The sequence below is a fragment of the Astatotilapia calliptera genome, chromosome 12, assembly GCF_900246225.1.
Source record: "Astatotilapia calliptera chromosome 12, fAstCal1.2, whole genome shotgun sequence".
NCBI classification, from domain to species: Eukaryota; Metazoa; Chordata; class Actinopteri; order Cichliformes; family Cichlidae; genus Astatotilapia; species Astatotilapia calliptera.
The window spans coordinates 26,495,487-26,514,228 of NC_039313.1; the positions used below are offsets into that span (position 1 = coordinate 26,495,487).

General features: G+C 40.4%; 3 protein-coding genes across 5 annotated transcripts; 2 read left to right on the forward strand and 1 right to left on the reverse strand.

Moving 5' to 3' along the window:
• Positions 1–335: 335 nt before the first annotated feature.
• ankrd39 (ankyrin repeat domain 39) lies at positions 336–2,161 on the reverse strand. Of its 3 annotated transcripts, XM_026187804.1 has the most exons (5): positions 1,801–2,161; positions 1,676–1,703; positions 1,433–1,536; positions 1,126–1,329; positions 336–1,032 (listed from the first exon to the last, which is right to left on the reverse strand). In XM_026187804.1, exons 2-5 carry the CDS (start codon positions 1,689–1,691, stop codon positions 886–888), a joined length of 471 nt encoding a protein of 156 aa, XP_026043589.1. In that variant the 5' UTR covers positions 1,692–1,703; positions 1,801–2,161; the 3' UTR covers positions 336–885. The 3 variants fall into 3 exon arrangements, with proteins under 3 accessions (XP_026043589.1, XP_026043588.1, XP_026043587.1); XM_026187803.1 differs by having other exon boundaries at positions 1,198–1,329; positions 1,676–2,161; XM_026187802.1 differs by having other exon boundaries at positions 1,676–2,161.
• Positions 2,162–2,524: 363 nt separating this feature from the next.
• Positions 2,525–8,983, forward strand: kctd9a (potassium channel tetramerization domain containing 9a). The gene is made up of 12 exons (XM_026187801.1): positions 2,525–2,747; positions 3,044–3,165; positions 3,246–3,289; positions 3,387–3,483; positions 3,575–3,633; positions 3,728–3,856; positions 4,001–4,068; positions 5,819–5,914; positions 6,000–6,149; positions 6,529–6,634; positions 6,756–6,889; positions 7,386–8,983. Exons 1-12 carry the CDS (start codon positions 2,700–2,702, stop codon positions 7,500–7,502), a joined length of 1,170 nt encoding a protein of 389 aa, XP_026043586.1. The 5' UTR covers positions 2,525–2,699; the 3' UTR covers positions 7,503–8,983.
• Positions 8,984–10,883: 1,900 nt separating this feature from the next.
• On the forward strand, positions 10,884–11,606 carry LOC113033766 (progonadoliberin-1). Its single transcript, XM_026187851.1, has 4 exons — positions 10,884–10,967; positions 11,067–11,217; positions 11,308–11,406; positions 11,525–11,606. Exons 1-4 carry the CDS (start codon positions 10,957–10,959, stop codon positions 11,570–11,572), a joined length of 309 nt encoding a protein of 102 aa, XP_026043636.1. The 5' UTR covers positions 10,884–10,956; the 3' UTR covers positions 11,573–11,606.
• The last annotated feature ends 7,136 nt before the right edge of the window (positions 11,607–18,742 follow it).

An 18,742-nucleotide genomic window follows, 5' to 3' on the forward strand; every position in this document is an offset into this window, starting at 1 on the left:
CAGAAACCAGAAAAAAACTTTTGGAATTAGTTCACTAATATATCAGCAGTACAGCTGCATAAACATAAACTGCCTGGACACTAGAGTCCTTCTGTGATGTCTTGCTATCAGCTGTAACAGATTTCCCTCTTTCTCACAGTTACGCTGTTTAGTTCTCCAGCAATGTGCTGGGAGGATTGAATGAGGTCACTTTGTGCTTGTTGCCATCTAATTCAGATGGTGTCCCAGGGAAAGTGTCCAGCCCTTTTAGGACAACAGCTCCCCCTACTGTTAAGAGTTTAAAAGTTCAACAAGGATCACTTTTAGATAAAAGCGACCCAAAAACAGGCGAGAAGTTGGCGTACAGTTTTAATAGAAACACATGCCATATGCTCAACAGAGCCAATTATAAAAACTGATATTGTGACTGTAACAGGTGACTCGTACTATTGTGTAACACTCACAAGGGGTTTCCTCTGTGAGCTTTTAAAAGCTGCACTCCGTGTTCAAGTTCTGTGACATCATTGCACCTTTCAAATGATCTCTGTACTCTGCACTGGCATGTTGTCCTTGTCTTGCTGTTGCTAAGTTGTGTGACTGTTTTGGGTCTTGTACCAAACGTAGGAGTCTGGATACAAACTTAATTCCACAAATACACATCAAAGCTTATAATGCACCACCAGTTATCTTAACATTAAGCCACCAAGAGCACTTCAGCTCAAAAGGTGGGCGTGTTCGATTGATTCTTCCCACTTCCGAATCCATTTCCTCACCATGTCTCAGTTCTCATCAACAGCTGTAACTTTCTCTTCCAAACATGAATGCTGATGCTTGCTAAGGAAAATGTGGGAGATCATTCGTGTGATCTTAGTAACACAGCATGCCTCAGGTTCAGTGCATCTGCCATCAACAGGGGGGTTTTAAGAGCTCCTGCAGGTCTCCCTGCTGTGCCAGCTGGTAGGGTAGCTGGAGCCTCTTGTTCATCTGGCTGCGGAGTGCTGGGCAGTGCTCAACAAGGAGCTGACAGACCTCTTCGTGGCCCCCTTCTGCAGCCTGCTCAACCATGTAAGAGAGTAAAAGATGCAGACACAAGTTAAATGATTATATCTCAGCAGAATGGCTGTGTTATTGCTGGAAATTCTGTACCTTGTGTAAAGGGGACATGCCATCATCATCACAGAGTGCTGGATCTGCTCTGTGTTGCAGAAGGAGTCTTACCACATTCAGATGACCGCAGTAAGATGATCGATGGAGCGGCGTGGCCCCGCCTGGCGTCTGCGGAGACGCACAGGCACCGTTCTCAAGAAGAAACTTGCACACACAGAGATGACCACTGCGGCTTCCATAGTGCTAAAAAGGAAAACAGCATTAGTAAATTACAAGTTTAGGTACATGGGTACATTAGGTACATGAGCTCATGCTGTGCAGCCAAACGTGTCTTCTGTAAACTGACCAGAGCGGTGTATCCAGCTGAGTCTCTCAAATTAGGGTCTGTCCCCTTCTGCACTAAGTACTTTACCCGCTCCAAGTCTCCATTCATTGCAGCAGACCAGATACCTGCACAGGACGCACAGCACCCTACTTCACTGACACATCTTTCAAATCAGAACAAAATAGTATTGCTTGGCCTAGTCTACATATTTGATAGCAGTGCGGTTTAACTCAGTCACCACATGCCTGAAAGGTGAATGCAAACCTCGTTCAAAATCCATTTCGTACAGCGTCTGGTAAACACCAGCAGAGGAGACGGGATGAGAGCAGCACAAACAATGCTGTCTGTCAGACATTTCTTAAAAACGCGATAAATGAAAACATTCAAACCTGAAGGTGAACGCAAGTTTATAGTTACAGAAATGCTGTCAAAGATTACTCTGTTGACAGTAACACTGTTCTTCTTCTACTGCTATTGTTGGGCTGCTCTGTGGCGCATTACCACCACCAACAGGACTACGTCGCAACAAACAAGCCGCAAAAATGCTGTTAGTGAACCAATGAATGTTTGGCCCGATGACAAGTTGAGATGTTACATTTGAAATAAGATAAAGGCTGATGCGATGCGAATGAGTGGCGCTTTTCTTCACACGAAACGAAAACCTTCAGGATGGCTAAACGCTAGCGCTACAAATAACTTACGCACGAAACGTGCTTACGTAGAAGCCTCTCAGCCAATTACAGAGCTGTTTACAGGCCCCTTCAGATGCTCTCAGATTTGGTAGCGTTACATTAATGGATTTGTTTAGGCAAATTAGCGGCCGCGGTTAACTTTGACCTGCGGTGACATAATTATTATCAGTGATGCACTTCTACAGCGACTGCAACTGCTCACGCTTGCACTATCATTTTATAAGCATCAAAAATTACGTATGCTGTTTGAAACTTATACATATCACACCATCAGCTCTATTTAATGCTTGACAACAGCACAGATCCAATAAATTAATACAGTTGACTCAATAGAAAACACATTGAGCTTTTTAAATATAATAATAACACTCCCAAGTTCAGCTGTGCCTATAAGTATTCCTCCAAGTTACACTTGCAAAAAATATCTAGTTTTCCCGACAGCTGTGAAGGCATCTTTTGTCTCGTGTTGTTGTCTGATGCAGCAAGCTAGTCAGCTTCATTTGTTTCGGCACACGAAAAGGAGAGTAGCTGGGAAAGGATACGTCATTGTCCTATTATTTTAGCCTTACTAGACCTTCAGCCATAGCGCGTGAAGAATGAGAAGAGTCACGTTATTTGTTAACGGGACATGTAAAAATGGCAAGGTGGGTAATAGTGTGAGAGCTTGGGCCGCAGAATGACTGGCTTTTTCCACTGTACGTACCTAAGGTGTTTCAGGATGCACTGCTAACTGCTGATACTCAAACGCCACATCATGTACTCATATGATGACAGGGTTAATCTCTGACTTTATTACATTTTTTTCCACAAATAAACTACCGTTGAACTTTAAGGTCAATCACCATTTCCACCGTGAGTCATTTATGTCATGTGTATGTTAGGCTGGAGTGACCCTTTTGCTTTCAGTCCTTAATCCATCGTTTTTCCCCCCTCTCTTTAGGTTGTAGCAGTATACGGAACCTTGTCTGACTTACTATCTGTAGCAAGCAATAAGTTAGGAATCAAAGCCTCCTGTTTGTACAATGGAAAGGGTGGTCTCATTGATGACATTGCCCTTATAAGGTAAGCTCAGCTGTGACAACAAATTTGAAGGTCTCCTCTCTACATTATGTTTCTGACATGTGCGTCTGTGCCTCTCCCAGAGATGACGACGTGCTGTATGTGTCAGAAGGAGATCCATTTATTGGTGAGTGCTGGCATGTCTGCTGCTGGAGTCTCATCCACTGTCAGAGTGTCCAAAGGTTTCAATGTCTCTGTTGTCTTCCTTCACTTTATTATCACAGACCCTCAAAATGAAGCCAAGATTACATCAGATCCGCTGGCAGCTCACACTGACTGGCTAACCCTTAACATTGGTGGCCGTCTTTTCACCACCACCAGGTATTTGCGCTTTAAATTCAGCTTTCATGCCATATCTCATTCGTTGTTTCTCTGTTCTCTGGTTGCTGAATGCATCTTCTTTTATAATCAGGAGCACCTTGGTCAGCAAGGAGCCGGAGAGTATGCTCGCTCACATGTTTCGAGAGAAGGGTACTGAGACCAGCTGATCAATGAGCATTTCAGTTCTTATTCAGCCATGTTATTGAGTAAGTTTCGTCAAGCTCTGTGTTGTGTCTGTTTTCAGATGTGTGGGGAAACAAACAGGACGAGCATGGGGCTTACCTCATTGACCGCAGCCCTGAGTACTTTGAGCCTATTCTCAACTACTTGAGACACGGTCAGCTCATTATCAATGAAGGCATAAATATACGAGGTAACCTTTCTTCTTTTTCTTTTTTTCCCTTCTTTTAAAAATGTTATTCCTAAATGATGAGGTCTACCTGCATGCAAGTGATCTAATGTCTAAAATGTTAAAAAAAATGGAGGGATATGTAGCAATCTCCTGAATGTTTTCCAGGTGTCCTCGAGGAGGCTCGCTTCTTTGGAATTGAGCAGCTTGCTGAACAGCTTGAAGTAGCGATCAAGGTAGTTTTTAATGCGGAAGTCAAAAAGCTAGTTTACAATAAAATCACGTTTTATGCTGTTAAAAATGTTAATAAAAACAAACTGAAGTAATTTGTAAACCAGTTAAACCCGATATTTGATAGAGAACAGTACAAAGAAGAAGAAAAAACAAGAAGTATTAAAATTGCATACTCATTTTGAATTTGATGACTGTAATGTTATTTTTTTCTTTTTTTTAAAGAAACAACACTCTGGGAAAGCAATTGTTGTACTTTTTGTGCATGTTTTTGTTTTTAGTCTTTCAGTCCATGCCTGCTTCACATTCAGATGCTTTTTATTATGCAGCCATGTTGATATGTGAAGCTGGTAAACTGTAACTGAGCATGCAGAGTGCTTATAACTACAAGCCACATTCACCCGTTACACATATATCTATAAAACCACTTCTTTTTTTTCTTCTTACACCCAAGCGTTTTGTCTAGCATTTATACTCACACCAATGGTTGCATTAGGAGCAAATCGAGGTTGAGTATCTTGCCCAACTACCCCCGGCTGGGGAATCAATCCTCTGACTCAGCCGTCCCCAACACCCGGGCCACGGACCGGTAGCGGTCCGTGAGTCGTTTGGTACCGTGCCGCGAGAGTTGAGGCTCGGGTGTGAAATGTATGGTTTTTATCGTTAAGTCGGTTTCCCTGGGTCTTTTCCCGTGTTGTAGTCGTGTGTCTTATTTTGAAGGAAATATTTACGTGTTACTATAGCAACCAGAGAGCATCAAGAAGCAGAGAGGAGGATGTTACTCTCAATGTTGTTGGCGCATTTCAGGAGGATGCTGCTAATAAAGTTACACAATTACACAGCTGAATTTACTATTATATTTACATAATGCCACAGTTTTTGTCTGTATCATTTTATTTTGTTGTATTTATCTGCGACACCTTAAAGGCCGGTCTGTGAAAATATTGTCTGACATTAAACTGGTCCGTGGTGCAAAAAAGGTTTGGGACCACTGCTCCGACTGATATACGACCTGCTCTACCTCCTGAGTCACAGCTGCCATAGAATGTGGTTGGCATTGTCTTACATGAATGGTGTAGAGGCTTTCCTTGAAAAGGAAACAAATCAACTGGGAAGTAGAATATGTCACGTCAAATTGTGTATACCATTCATCTTAAATGGTGCGTTCACAAATGTGCTAGTTACCCATGCCATGTGCATTAATGCACCTCCACCACACATGCTGACTTTGAGCTGTGCTCTTAATAAGCCGGCTAATCCTATTATTTCTCTCCGTATTGACGCTCCATTTATGGGTGCACCTGGAAACAGTTTACCGTCATTTGTTTTCAGACGTGTTCCTGAGTCCATGTCTGTGTTACTAAAACACAACAATACAAGTTTTTGGTCTTGTCCATTGTGTGCAGTGGAATGGATAAATACCCATTTATGCTAATGAGCTGTTGTCAATTAACTTTTTTTGATCTTATGATCTGCCACGTGATTGCTTTTTCCCCCCCCCACAGTTTTTTGGGAAATTCAATATCGGAATATATTTTTCAATTATTTATAAAAAAAAAATTTGTTTTAACATTAATATTTTATTATCAGAATTATAACCTGTCTTTGTAAATGCAGAAAGTATGGAGTCATTTGGAACTCACTGAAAGCCCAAATTTAACTGAGAATTTTGATTTTTACATATCACCTCTGCTTCTTTGGAAACATGGTTGTTAAAAATGTGATCTCTCCCTTGCATGCTTTCTTTTTAAACAGAACTCGCAGCCACCCGAGGACCACTCTCCTATTTCCCGCAAAGAGTTTGTCCGTTTTCTTTTGGCAACACCGACCAAGTCAGAGCTCCGCTGTCAGGTACGGTTAGATGAAACCGTTTTAATTCACTCTCATATCATCTGATCAAATTTATACTTGACCCTATTACTCTTAATGTTTCTAGGGACTCAATTTCAGTGGCGCCGATCTGTCCCGACTTGACCTGCGCTACATCAATTTCAAGATGGCTAACCTCAGCCGCTGCAATCTGACACATGCCAACCTGTGCTGCTCCAATCTGGAGCGGGCTGATCTCTCTGGAGCCAACCTGGATGTAAGCGTGGCGGCTCTGGTGTTGTTCAGGCTAAATCTTATACATATCCATTCACATCTGTAAATGCTTCCTCCTTCCGTGTATCTTAATGTGCTATTTTTTTGTTTGTTATGTTTTTTTAAATGTTGGCCTTGTGGTGATGCAAAAATGTACTTGTCTTAGGATTTTTGGTCTCTATCTGCTGCCCCCTCACTTGTGTAGAAAAAAGGACTACTCTGTTCTTTAATATCTTAAAGATACTGCTACAAATCTTCCTCTCACATTCAGCTTATTTAAAAAAAAACGGCACTTTTTTTCTCCATAATCTTTTCATTAATAATTTGTAGAGGTTAGGTCAGACTATCATAAAAACTTTTGCTCTTTGCTCTGCTGGTTGCAGGGTGCTAACTTACAAGGGGTGAAGATGCTGTGTTCCAATGCTGAGGGAGCTTCTCTCAAAGGATGCAATTTTGAAGATCCATCTGGACTGAAGGCCAACCTGGAAGGTAATCTTTAAAAGCTTTTCTGATGAAAAAGGAGGCAGCCTTAATTTCGTTTTTATTTTTTGTTTTTGTTTTAACTGTACGATTTTTATTATTATCATTTTTATTTTTTTCTTTAAATCAGGCGCTAACCTGAAAGGAGTCGACATGGAAGGAAGCCAAATGACCGGTATCAACTTGCGTGTGGCCACTCTCAAAAATGCAAAGCTGAAGAACTGTAATCTGCGGGGAGCTACTTTAGCAGGGACAGATCTCGAGGTGAGTCAAGGATTATCTTTAAAAGCACAGAATAAAGTGGGCTCAGGTGGCAGGTTTTGTTTATGACATCAAAATCAGGAGCAGAAATAATGACACTGCGAATCTGAATAAAATTCCCAATATGTGATGCAGCTCGCGAAAAGCAAAGTCCCACGTTTTTGTTTGTTTGTTTGTTTGTTTTTTATGTTTCCTGAAATCTTAAAACTAGATGACATGCAAAAACAGGTTTAATTTATCGCTCTTTCTCCATTTTATGTTCATTTTAACTTGAAGATCTCAAACTTTGTGCTTTTCGAATGATTGTGGAGCAAATAGACACTGACCTGAAGCACATTTGTAAATGATTAAAAGCTTCACTAAACTTACAAGAAGCCGGTCGATCTGTCACAATCCACACAGTGTTAACAGCACAGGCCAAAGACGGCAAGGCTCGCCTCATTACTTAGGAATTTTCATTGGGTTTTTTTTTTTGTTTTGTTTTTTTTCTCCTGTCCAGAACTGTGATCTATCTGGCTGCGATCTACAAGAAGCTAACCTGAGAGGGTCCAATGTCAAGGGAGCCATTTTTGAAGAGATGCTGACCCCTCTGCACATGTCACAGAGTGTTAGATAACTCAACACCACACCTGCAAGTCCAATGCGGGCCACAGCTTTCCCCAAGTCGCTCCTTTTCAATCTCTCTATACCTATCAGTGCAGTACAGGTATATGTATGCACACCCCTGGCATTCCACCAATATTATGTTAGCTTTAAATATATTGCACTAGAATTTATCCAGGGTTGTCTTATGTATGTTTGTATGGTAGGGTGTTTTGAGAATGTTCAGCTGCGTTTATCACCAAAAAAGTAAAAGGTTCCTAGTTTGTGTAGATGTGTCTGGATGTAATCAAGTGACTATACTCATTTAGTTTCATACTTTTATTTCATATTACTTGACATGTTAATAGGAATCAAAGTCAGCTTACCTTTGAGCAGTAAAGCTCAGAGCATTGAGCTTCACTGCATGCTGCTGTAGCAGAAATGGAAGAGGGTTAATTACCAATAACTGTGTCAATATATATATTCTTCTTTAAGTATGTAACTTAATATTGCTGGATATACAACATATTATTATAAAAGAAATAATGCAAGCCAAAGCCATACACTAGCACAGTCTAACAGGCTAAAAGTGCTGTTAGAGCAACATAAAACTATGCTACAGGCTCGTTTTAAACACAGCTCGAGTATGCAATACAAGATGTATAGCTGTGAGGTTTGTTTTTCTAGTTTGATGTTTTTCTGTCTCCTAAAAAACAAAACAAAAAAAGCTTTCCCTGGTTTTGTGCTCTGTGAATCTACCTCTTATTAACCCGAGGTGTGAGTGATCCACAACTGCATGCATTCGGATGTGGCAAAGCTTATCGTAATGTTCATGCACATCATCCGTTATTTATCCGATCCCCAGTACGGCAGGAGAGTCCATTTTCATGTTGTTAAAGTGGGGTTTGCCTGGAAACGTGCTTCGTGTATTTATGTATGTCACTTAATCATGCTTTAAACTTGTTTGCACATGTATATGTTAACGTGTAACGTGGTATATCCTTTCACCAAAAAGGTTTGGTGCTTTTCTTATGTAATGTTGTGTAAAGCAAATCCAGTGCTTCCAAAACTTCCCCAAAAAGTAATTCTTAGAGTAGACAGAGGTGTTGTCAGCTGTTTTCTGAAGGATCTAACTTCAGTTCTTGTTCCACAGTGTCCGTTTGCATGTGAGGGGGGAGGGGGAAAGCTGTGTCTTTGACCAGTGAAGTTTCTCTAGCTGTAGCTCGAAGCTGCACCAATGATGCAATATTATTCACTCAATGAAGTGGAAGGTACCCGGCCTGTGAGAATGAATGATGAAGGCAATCATAATGTGTATTTCACCCTGAGTGTGAAAACCAATGGAAGAGCTATGGTTATTTATTTTAATACATCTCACTGAATGCAATATGGGGCTGGGGTTGATTTGTTTGAGGCAGGGAGTTGTGTAGTTATCCCTGTCTATGAATATTGCACTCGACCATGGAAATATGTTTCCATAAATGACTGTTATAAATAAACTGCTATGAAGAAAAAGTCTTTGTCATCTGTTTTTCTTTCTCGGTTGCTTTGGCTCAGTTCTCGAATGACAGTCATCTAAACAACATGTCACATCCTTCAGAACTGCTGCTTGTGCTCATTTGAATGAGCATTTGTCATTCTTTGTTAAAATTTGCAAATGTTTTTAGACATTTTGGCCTATGACTCAGCACAGCTGTCTACAGCTTGAGCTGTCATTAGTTGCACTTGTCTTTATGAGCAAAATGGATAATGTTCCTATCGGCCGAATAGTTCTACACACTTGGAATATGTTTTGAAATACAACATCTGACAACCAACAGCTGGAAAGACTAAAGGTCTATGTTGTGAGTATTAGGAAAACATACACTCGCTGGACACTTTATTAGTTACACCTTATTAGCACCAGGGTGGTAGTGTCGCACTGTTGCAGATTTGTCGGCTACACATTTATGATGTTAATCTTCCATTCTGCTACATCCCAAAGATGCTCTGTTAGATTGAAAGCTGGTAACTGAGAAGACCTTATGCAGCCACCGTGCAAATCGAACAACTGCGGGAATTCAAAGACCTCGGCTCTCTGATGCAAGAAAAGTGGCATCTACAGCGGAAATGTACTCAAGAATCGGTCAAGCGGCGGCGGCATTCCCCTCCTTACGATGGTGTATCTGGAAAAAGACAAACGTCACCCTCATCACCAAAATCCGCCTGTACTGCTCACTGGTATTGCCCATTCTTCTCTACTGATCCGAGCCCTGGGTCACCCTCAAACACAACCTCAACAAGCTCGAGGTCTCCCAAATGGGCCGTTTGCGTCAGATTCTCCGAGTGTCCCTCCATGACCGCCTCAGCAACAGCGTGACACGTAGTCAATGTCACCAGCAGCCCTAAATGGAAGAGCTGACCCTGAAGTGACGACTGCAATGGTTTGGCCATGTCTGCTGCATGAGCAACCATCACCTACCATATCGCCTTCTGCTGCAGCAGTGCACCGCCCACTGGAGAATCGAGTGTGATGCACCCAAGACGACTTGGATCAAGCAAATTGAAGACGATCTTAAACAACCATCAAGCAAGCAAAGGTCAAGGACACAGATCGCAATGACTGGAAGTGCATTGTTGACCAAGATGGAAACCCTACGGCACCCACAGCGACGTATTTACTTCGACCTCCCCTGCTGACCGCCAGCTAGGGACAAAACAAAGAACTGTGGAGACCATTTAACCCCAGTGGCTCACTTTCATCTTAAAGAAACCACTTTCAGGAGATTTTAGCGCATAATCCTGCTGGTACATTATGGTCAAAAGGGATGAACACGGTCAATGGACATGATACAAGGCATGATGCATTCATGCTTTCATTATTTACACCAAATTCTGACCCTACCATCCAAATGTTGCAACAGAAATTGAGACTGGTGAATCAGAATGTTTTGCAAATTTTATGCTGACCAATTTTGGTGAGCCAGTTTAAACTGTAGCCTCAGTTTCCTCCTCTTAGCTGACAGTAGTGGCACCTGGTGTGTTCTTCAGCTGCTGCAGATGTTCTTCTGCATACCCTGGTTGTTATAATTGGTTATTTCGGTTACTGTTGCCTTACTATCCGTTCAAAGCAGCCTGCCCATTCTCTCACATCAACATAGCATCTTTGCCCAGAGACGTGCAGCTCTGTAAAACAGATGTTTGTGTACATCAGGGTACACATGAGGTGAAAAACATACCAAAGCAGTTCTGGAATAACTGTCATATATCTTGTGAAGTCAGTTCAAAGTACATCATAAAATGATCAGAAACTGCAAAAATCACACATCAGGTGCAATTGTTCAAACAGCTCTGTGGGTTGCCAGAGTTGCCAAGTGTTGCTTAATCCCACTTTGTGACCCCCTGTAGTGAAGTGTTGGAGGAAACAAAGCACAGTTATATAAATCTTGGAAAATCATGTGCAGCAGACTTCACAAAGGACAGCAGAAGAGATCAGAAGTTCTTGTCTAATGCACAGAAGGTAAGGTCTTATCTGAAATGTGATAAGGACTGAAACAATATCTGGAGTTAAATGGGGGAAAAATTCTATCATTAACATGCTTACGTGCAAAATGTGAAGCTTTATCCTCAGAATGGCTGCAAAAATCTTGGCACTGTGGCTGCTGCTCGCAGGGACGGTGTTTCCACAGGGCTGCTGTCAGCACTGGTCATACGGACTGAGCCCAGGAGGGAAGAGGGATCTGGACAACTTCTCAGACACACTGGGCAATGTAAGCATTAGTCTAACAGCAACTCTTTATCTGTACATTAGCAGCTGTTGCTTTTCACTGCAATGTTTCTTCATTTTTCCTCAACAAAAGATGGTTGAAGAGTTCCCACGCGTCGAAGCACCTTGCAGTGTTTTCGGTTGTGCAGAGGAATCACCTTTTGCCAAAATGTACAGAGTGAAAGGACTTCTTGTAAGTTTTTCTCCTGAATAATTCAATGTTTAGATTCACTGATGCATCTGTCATTGCTGTCAAAAGGCAGGCAAAGACCTGACCTCATTTTCAAAAGAATTTTCTCCTTTCCTTTCAGGCGAGTGTGGCCGAAAGGGAAAATGGACACCGGACATTCAAGAAATGAAAGATTTCTTTGATTCTACATTTCATTTTTTATATAAGCATAAAACATTTTTTTGTGAATGTTGCTCTTGTTTTATTATCTAAAATATAAATAAAAGCTTTCAACTCACTGAATTTGTTTTCTGCTAAGTTTGCTTGTAATGTTTGATGCAACAGCACCTCGATTTATTAATTTATTTTCATCTTATGACCCAAATCCAAGCAAACAGTACCAGGAAAAAAAAGCCCTTTGTATTTGATGTCAAATGGACAATTTCTCTTTTAGTCAAGTTTGGCTAAGGAGAAAATTTACAGCCACAGTTCAATGACAACAATATGCATAAATTTGGGATAGTTAATGGTATTATGTACAGTAAGTATTGTCGTGTAGGGATTTGGAAGATTGTTACAAATTGGCAACTAAAAATGACACAATACAATTCTTCTTCAGAAACACTATAATTTTAGAAAATAGTAATTTTATGTATTTTTTTAATGTATTTTTTGCTAATTCTGCTTAAAAACAATATTTCTGCTTCTAATATCTCAAATACGCGATACTTTTTGGTGCATCAGTGGACCTTGAAGTATTTAAATCTAAATATAATAATAATTTAATAATAATTTCAAATAAAATACACTGAAAATCCATTTAATTACTGTACACCTTACACCTGACTCTTGGAACATAAAATGTTACCAGTTCTTCTGTTTAAAAAAAAAAAAAAAAAAAAAAAAAAAAATATATATATATATGTATATATATATATATATATATATATATATATATATATATATATGTATATATGTATATATATATATATATATATATATATATATATATATATATGTATATATGTATATATGTATATGTATATATATATATGTATATATATATATATATATATATATGTATGTATGTTTATGGCACTATAATATGAAAAATATTTTTCATATGTATATATTTTTTATTTAAATCCTCTTTACCTTTTTTGACTTAGTAGATGTGTATAGTAGTAGATGCTGTGACTGACTCCAACTGGAAAGCAGGAAAGAGCCATGTATTCTGCAGCTCGGCTCATAACTTGCACTCTGTTAAGTGCTCATATTACCCCAGTTCTTCAGCAGCTTCACTGGTTGCCCATAGAAGCCAGGATAAATTTTAAAATCTTACTTCTCACGTTCAAATGTATCCATAAATCTGCACCTTCATATTTGTGTGACCTGCTCCATATCACCACTGTTTCCCACCCTCTCAGATCATCATCTGCTACTCATCTTACCGTTCCGTCCTCACACCTTATCACTAAGGGGAACAGAGCTTTCAGTCGCTCTGCTCCCCAGCTCTGGAACTTTCTTCCTCCTGCACTAAGAAATATTGACTCCCTCTCCATATTTAAGACACAGCTCAAAACACACCTGTTTAAACTGGCTTATTCGCTTTAATGCTGATTTTATCTGTTGTCACGCTCTGTTTTGTAATTTTAACTTATTTTATGTATTTTATGACTACTGTTCCTTTTATTAATTGTGTTTTTTGCAAGGAGACCTTGGGTTTCTGAAAGGCGCCCTCAAATAAAATGTATTATCATTATTATTATTATTATTATGTCTCTTTTCTTTCCAGTATCTCCCGCCTTCGTCCATCCAGCCTTTCTCTCTGGCTGTCTTCTTTGGCTCCTGCTTTCAGCTCCCCTCTCTCAACATTGCTTGTTTTCTGGCACAGACGATCACATGATGTATCTCTTATCTCCCTATCTGCCTTTCCTCTAACTTTCTCAGCCATATTGTTCTCTTTTTCCATCTCCCTTCATCAAAATTTCTAACTTTCCTTCTTATCTATGCAAACCCTCTTATATTTCCAGCCCCCTCTATCCCCCACCCCCTTGGCTTTTCTCTCTCTTCCATCCAGCTGTCAATTTTTGTTTGACATTTTTCTTTTACATCGTCTTATCCTGTATCGAGTTGTCATGGCCTCTGGCACCCCTCTTCCTCTGAACCCTGCCTTGCTCTCCGTTTCCTTTACACTTCCACTGCTCTCCAGTGTGCTCCTTCAGCAATCTTCCTTCCCCTCTTTCATCTTCCCTTGAGTCTTCACCTTCTTTATCTACCTTTTCCTTCATCCTGCACCCCCACCTCCTATCCTAAAACCATCAGCCCGTCCTCATCTCCCTTTCAGTCACAGTCTGTACTTTTTCCTCTCTGTGCTTCTGTTCCATCATTTAATCATCCTCTCTTTCTTTTGTTCATCTTCCCCACTGCTCTGCTTATACAATTCATTCCTAACCTCCATCGCTCTGCCATTGTTGTGTCCTCTTCATCTTCTTCCAGCTTCACCTCACACCTTCTGTAATTCTAATACACTTCTCCAGCTTCTTCTGCCTCTGTGTCACACCCTCTCCTGTCTCCTAGCATTTTCTTTTCCCATTCTGCCCTCCCCGCCTTTGTGCGTTCATCTTCTTTGCTTCTGTGTCCTTCCTTTTCTGTCTACTTTCATTCCTTCCTCTCTCTACTTTGTATCCTACATCCTTATTTTGGACCCTCTGCACTCTTTTCATGTCTACACCTTCTGTTCTGTGTTTTTTGATCTTTCTATCTTGATTGTCTTACTTTTTCACTCAGCCTTGTTTTTTTTAATCTTTCACCAAGCCATCTAACAGATCTTCATCCACTTTTCTGTAGCCTGTCACTCCGCTCGTTTCTGGGTTGTTGTTTTTTAACTCGACCTCTCTATTGTCAGTCTTTCTCTTCTACTGGCTTTTTTAAAAAAAAACCAAAAAACCAACAAAAAAAAATCTTCCAATATCTCTTGTCCACACTCTCTCTCACTTTGTCTTTAATTTTCTTTCATCTTTATTCAGGAGGAGGAGTGTAGCCCTCCAACTAGTTGCTTTCTCTCTGATCAGTTTTACTAATCGTCTACTCTGTGGATTAGACTACTCTGTCTGTTCCCCGTTCTTTTCTTTCCACATTCATCTTTCTTCCATTTTATCCAGTTTCTTTTTGTTTCTCCTGTTACTACCCCTCTTCTTTTTCTTTCTACTGATGTCATCTTTGTGCTTCTTGCTGAGCGACCTATCTTTCTCAACCCTTTTAGCCATATTTTTCCTTATTAATATTAAATTTCCACACTTTCTGTTCTCTTTCTATTACACTCATTGACCTTTACATCTCTCTACCTCAGAAAGACATATGCAAATGTAAGTATAAATTACACCTTATTGGTCATGCTTGGGAAGAAGCTTCCTATCCTTCTTCATCATTCCCTTTTCCTTCATCTTCATAATCCTTTATGTTTCTCACCACTAACTTTGTCATCTTCCTACCCTTTGAACCTATACCTGCCATTTGTGCCCTCCACCTGGATCTCTCTCTCTCTTTTTTTTAAGCGGTCTTTTTGCTCCCTCATCCCTTCAGTTCACCATCCTTTCCTTCACCCTACTTCTTCATACTCTTATACATTTGTCTTTCTATTCAGCTTTAAATTCTCCCTCTCACATCTTCTGTTTCCTCTTCGTTTTTTTCAACCTTTCAGTTCAGTCAGTACTGCTGCTCCCATCCGTCTGCTTCATCCCAAACAAGCTTGACTGGGGTTTAAGTCTGAGGACTGTGCTGGTCTGCCATCATTTGTGTGCCTACCTTTATTTCTCTTTGGGAGGAGCCCAGCCCAACCAGTCTGTCTTCCGCTGTTACTTGTCTTTTTTTTGTCCTAGTAATGCATCGCAGGGTGTGGTAACACAGTTTGTTCCCACGCAGCTTTTGCATGTAGGTTTTGTAAGCATTAAAACAAAAGTTGGTCCTCCAGTACACATTTCTTTCCACCCCACAACTAAAACCATCCAGCAGGAGTGTGTGTGTGTTGGTCAGTCGAATAAAAATAAGGGCGTGTGTACTAATGTAGTTTTGTGGTAAAAAAAAACCCCATATATATATATATGTATGTATGTATGTATGTATGTATGTATGTATGTATGTATGTATGTATGTATGTATGTATATATATATATATATATATAAATATATAAAAATAATATATAATAATATATAATATATAAATATATAATAATATATAAATATATAAATAATATATAATTATTTTTTTTTAATTTATTTTTAAATTTTTATTTTTTTAAATACTTGTTTTTGGCTCCAGCAGGACACACGAGCCTGATGCAGCGTCTCTAGCCACCAGGGGTCACTAGACAACAACATGACAGTCCATCTTTCCATGTTTTAGTGTCGGTGTGATATTTTTGTAGCTGTCATGTTCACAAATTGAGCTGCAACTTTGTAAAGTCTGCATGCTCTCTCCAAGTACCTCTGAGGTTTTATCTACTGCGTGGACTTGTACTCCGCCCCCCAGTGAGGGTTTTGATACGGGCGACACGGGGCGGCATCGTGGTGGGGGGCGGAGTTCTCTGGCTGGCTGGAGCAGCATCTAATAACCAACTCACAATATAAAACAAAATAAAAACAAAACAGCAAACACGAAAACACCAGACATCATGATACAGACTTGTAATTTGCGCCGATGTTTTTTCGAAATTCTATACGCGAAAAGTGATCGCGAGAGCCCTCGGTATGCCTGCTTGCTGCTGAAGTCAAAGTAAACTTTATTGTCATCTCTGCCACATACAGTCCAGTATATAGAGAGATGAGACGACGAGGCTCCAGTTACAGCAGTGCAAGTAAACAAACAATAAATATAAGAAGAGTAAGAAAATAAATATAGCCTACACTTTAGGACTCGGGGTAAAGGGATCAATAACAATTGAAAATTTATAATTTACAGTTTGATGATTTAAAGTCTCACACACAACCAGTCGAAAGGGGAGGGAGACCTGCTGCTTCCAAATAGAGCACATTGCATTCATAATGTTGTAAATCCAAGCCCATTATCTATTCATGATTTGAATCCTGGGTTGTGTGAAATCCCAGAAATAAACCCTATTTGCCTGGGGCGCCAAACAGGCTAGGACCGCCACTGCCGCCCCCTCCCTACTGCACCGGATCCCGTCAAGAGCACCATTTAATGACATTTACTGTACATTACTGTGTTTGCTTTCCAACAGGACATGTGCCCGAAGCCAATTTACTGTATCGCAACAGCTCATTGCTCGCTCAGTCCATTTCATGTGCACTCCGCAATCTCCTCTGCATTATAAAAGTGCTTATTTATGGTTTGATAAGCACAATTATTCAGCCGGGCCAATGTGTGCTTCGAATTTTAAACAAACTGCACAAGAAATCGAAGTTTATTCATCACGACGATTTGACATCCATACAGCAGCCTGTAATATCCTGCTGAAGAGCGAGTGGGGCTGCCGCACTCTTATCTTCAATGGAAAGTGTTTTTTGTTTTTTCTCACAGTAGTTCAATCTGTCTGTCACTCTGGTGTTACTGGGGCACACACACACACACACACACACACACACACACACACACACACACACACACACACACACACACACACACACACACACACACACACACGACAGAAAATCGTCTCCGTAGTTACTGATGAGATTGCTGCTACTTTGGTTGAGCATACAGTCCACACCACATGGGTCAAGTATTGTCCTTTATTTAAAGAGCTTTGATAAGGGCTGAATCATCTATGAAACGCAACAGCGCAGCAGGACATGAAATATCGACCGGAGATCAATGCCCTTGTGTACAGTAACCACCCTCCATTTGAAATATCAAACATTACTGACTATAAGAAACTTCTGCTATTATTATTCTTGTTGCTTCCCTCAAGAGGAACATCAGCAGCAGATTTTAAATCACACTGTACAAGGAAACGAGCTCCTTGCTGCTGAGCATGGACCCCCCACCAGCTGTGAGGTCCACCAGGTTACTTGTAATTAGTCTCACTGAGACCAGCCTGAGAATAGATGAACTAATAAGAGAGAACAGGGGCCTTAGTCATGGAGCTGGCAGACTCTGTAGGCTTTGAATCTGGAGACCAATTTTATGTGTGAAACTAAAGAGAAAGTGTATTGCGAAGAAATTACAGTGAAGTAAGCTTTCTTTTTTTTTAAAAAAAAATCTTGGAAAGAGTTAGAAAAGAAACTAACTCTGTTTTATCTGCTATATTTTTATATAAAGGCTGGAAAAGACTTGACTCTGTGCAAAGGTCATTTTTATACTTCAGGCAATCTTGAACAGGACCTAAATGTTCTAGTCTTTAAGCTATAAACAGCTTCTGCAGGTGGTCTTATATATTGTCTGCTGGGAGTGCGCTACTCCAGGGTGCACTGTTCCCCCAGCTGAATGGTCTGTGAACGCACATTAACTCTTCAATATCATCCATTCTTGGAAAAAAAATAATAATAAAGGGATTTAAAATAGCAGAAACAAAACCAAACCCATGGCTAATATGTGATCTGACTGTGAAGCAGAAACAAAAAGGTTTTGTCTCTGGTGATCTGGATCAGATTTTAAAGTGTCTTCGGCTCCTGGCTCCATCTCATATTTGCTTTTCAGGCGTGAGAATTGCAATGAAATTTCCAACCTGACTCTTGTGTCTTTGCCAAAATATGAAAATGTTCCTTTAATAAAGCCTTTCCTCCTGGTGTCCTTGCAATAAACCATGCAATATTAACTGGCCTTGACACAGGCAAATGACATACTGCCAATATGAATGTAGCTACACACGCCTGTGCTTTCCCTGCTACAACTTCCAGAAATGCTCTTTTAAGAAAAAAAAAACTGCTTGCTGTGATGTAACTATCACAAGCCAGTGCAAGTCAAAAGGAAAGTTGCTGTGCGTCATCAAGCATCCTCAGCAATCATGTCTTACGTAGGACTGTTTGGCTGACATGGGTCCACTGAACTGCTTCCGCCTTGTGCAGCTCCTCTGTCAGTGTTTAATAAAGTGACTTTAATAGCTTGGTGCTCTGTGTCAGCTTGAAGGAGACCCATTGAATACCCCGAGGAAGCTGTAACCAGGCAACTAAAAGAGGCTGTGGTCTTTTCCTCAAAGAAAATGGAAGGCCGGACGCAGAGGCCAAGACCCTATCTATCTATCTTTTCATGCACGCAACAGAAAATCGTGAGTACAACCTGGCCGACACCAATCAGGGAGTTGCTATTCCAAGCTGTCAAGTCTGCTTGCATTATGCAAGAAGCAACTGTGTGTGTGTTATTTTGAATAGTACAGAAGACACATAGGCAAATGAAGGCAAG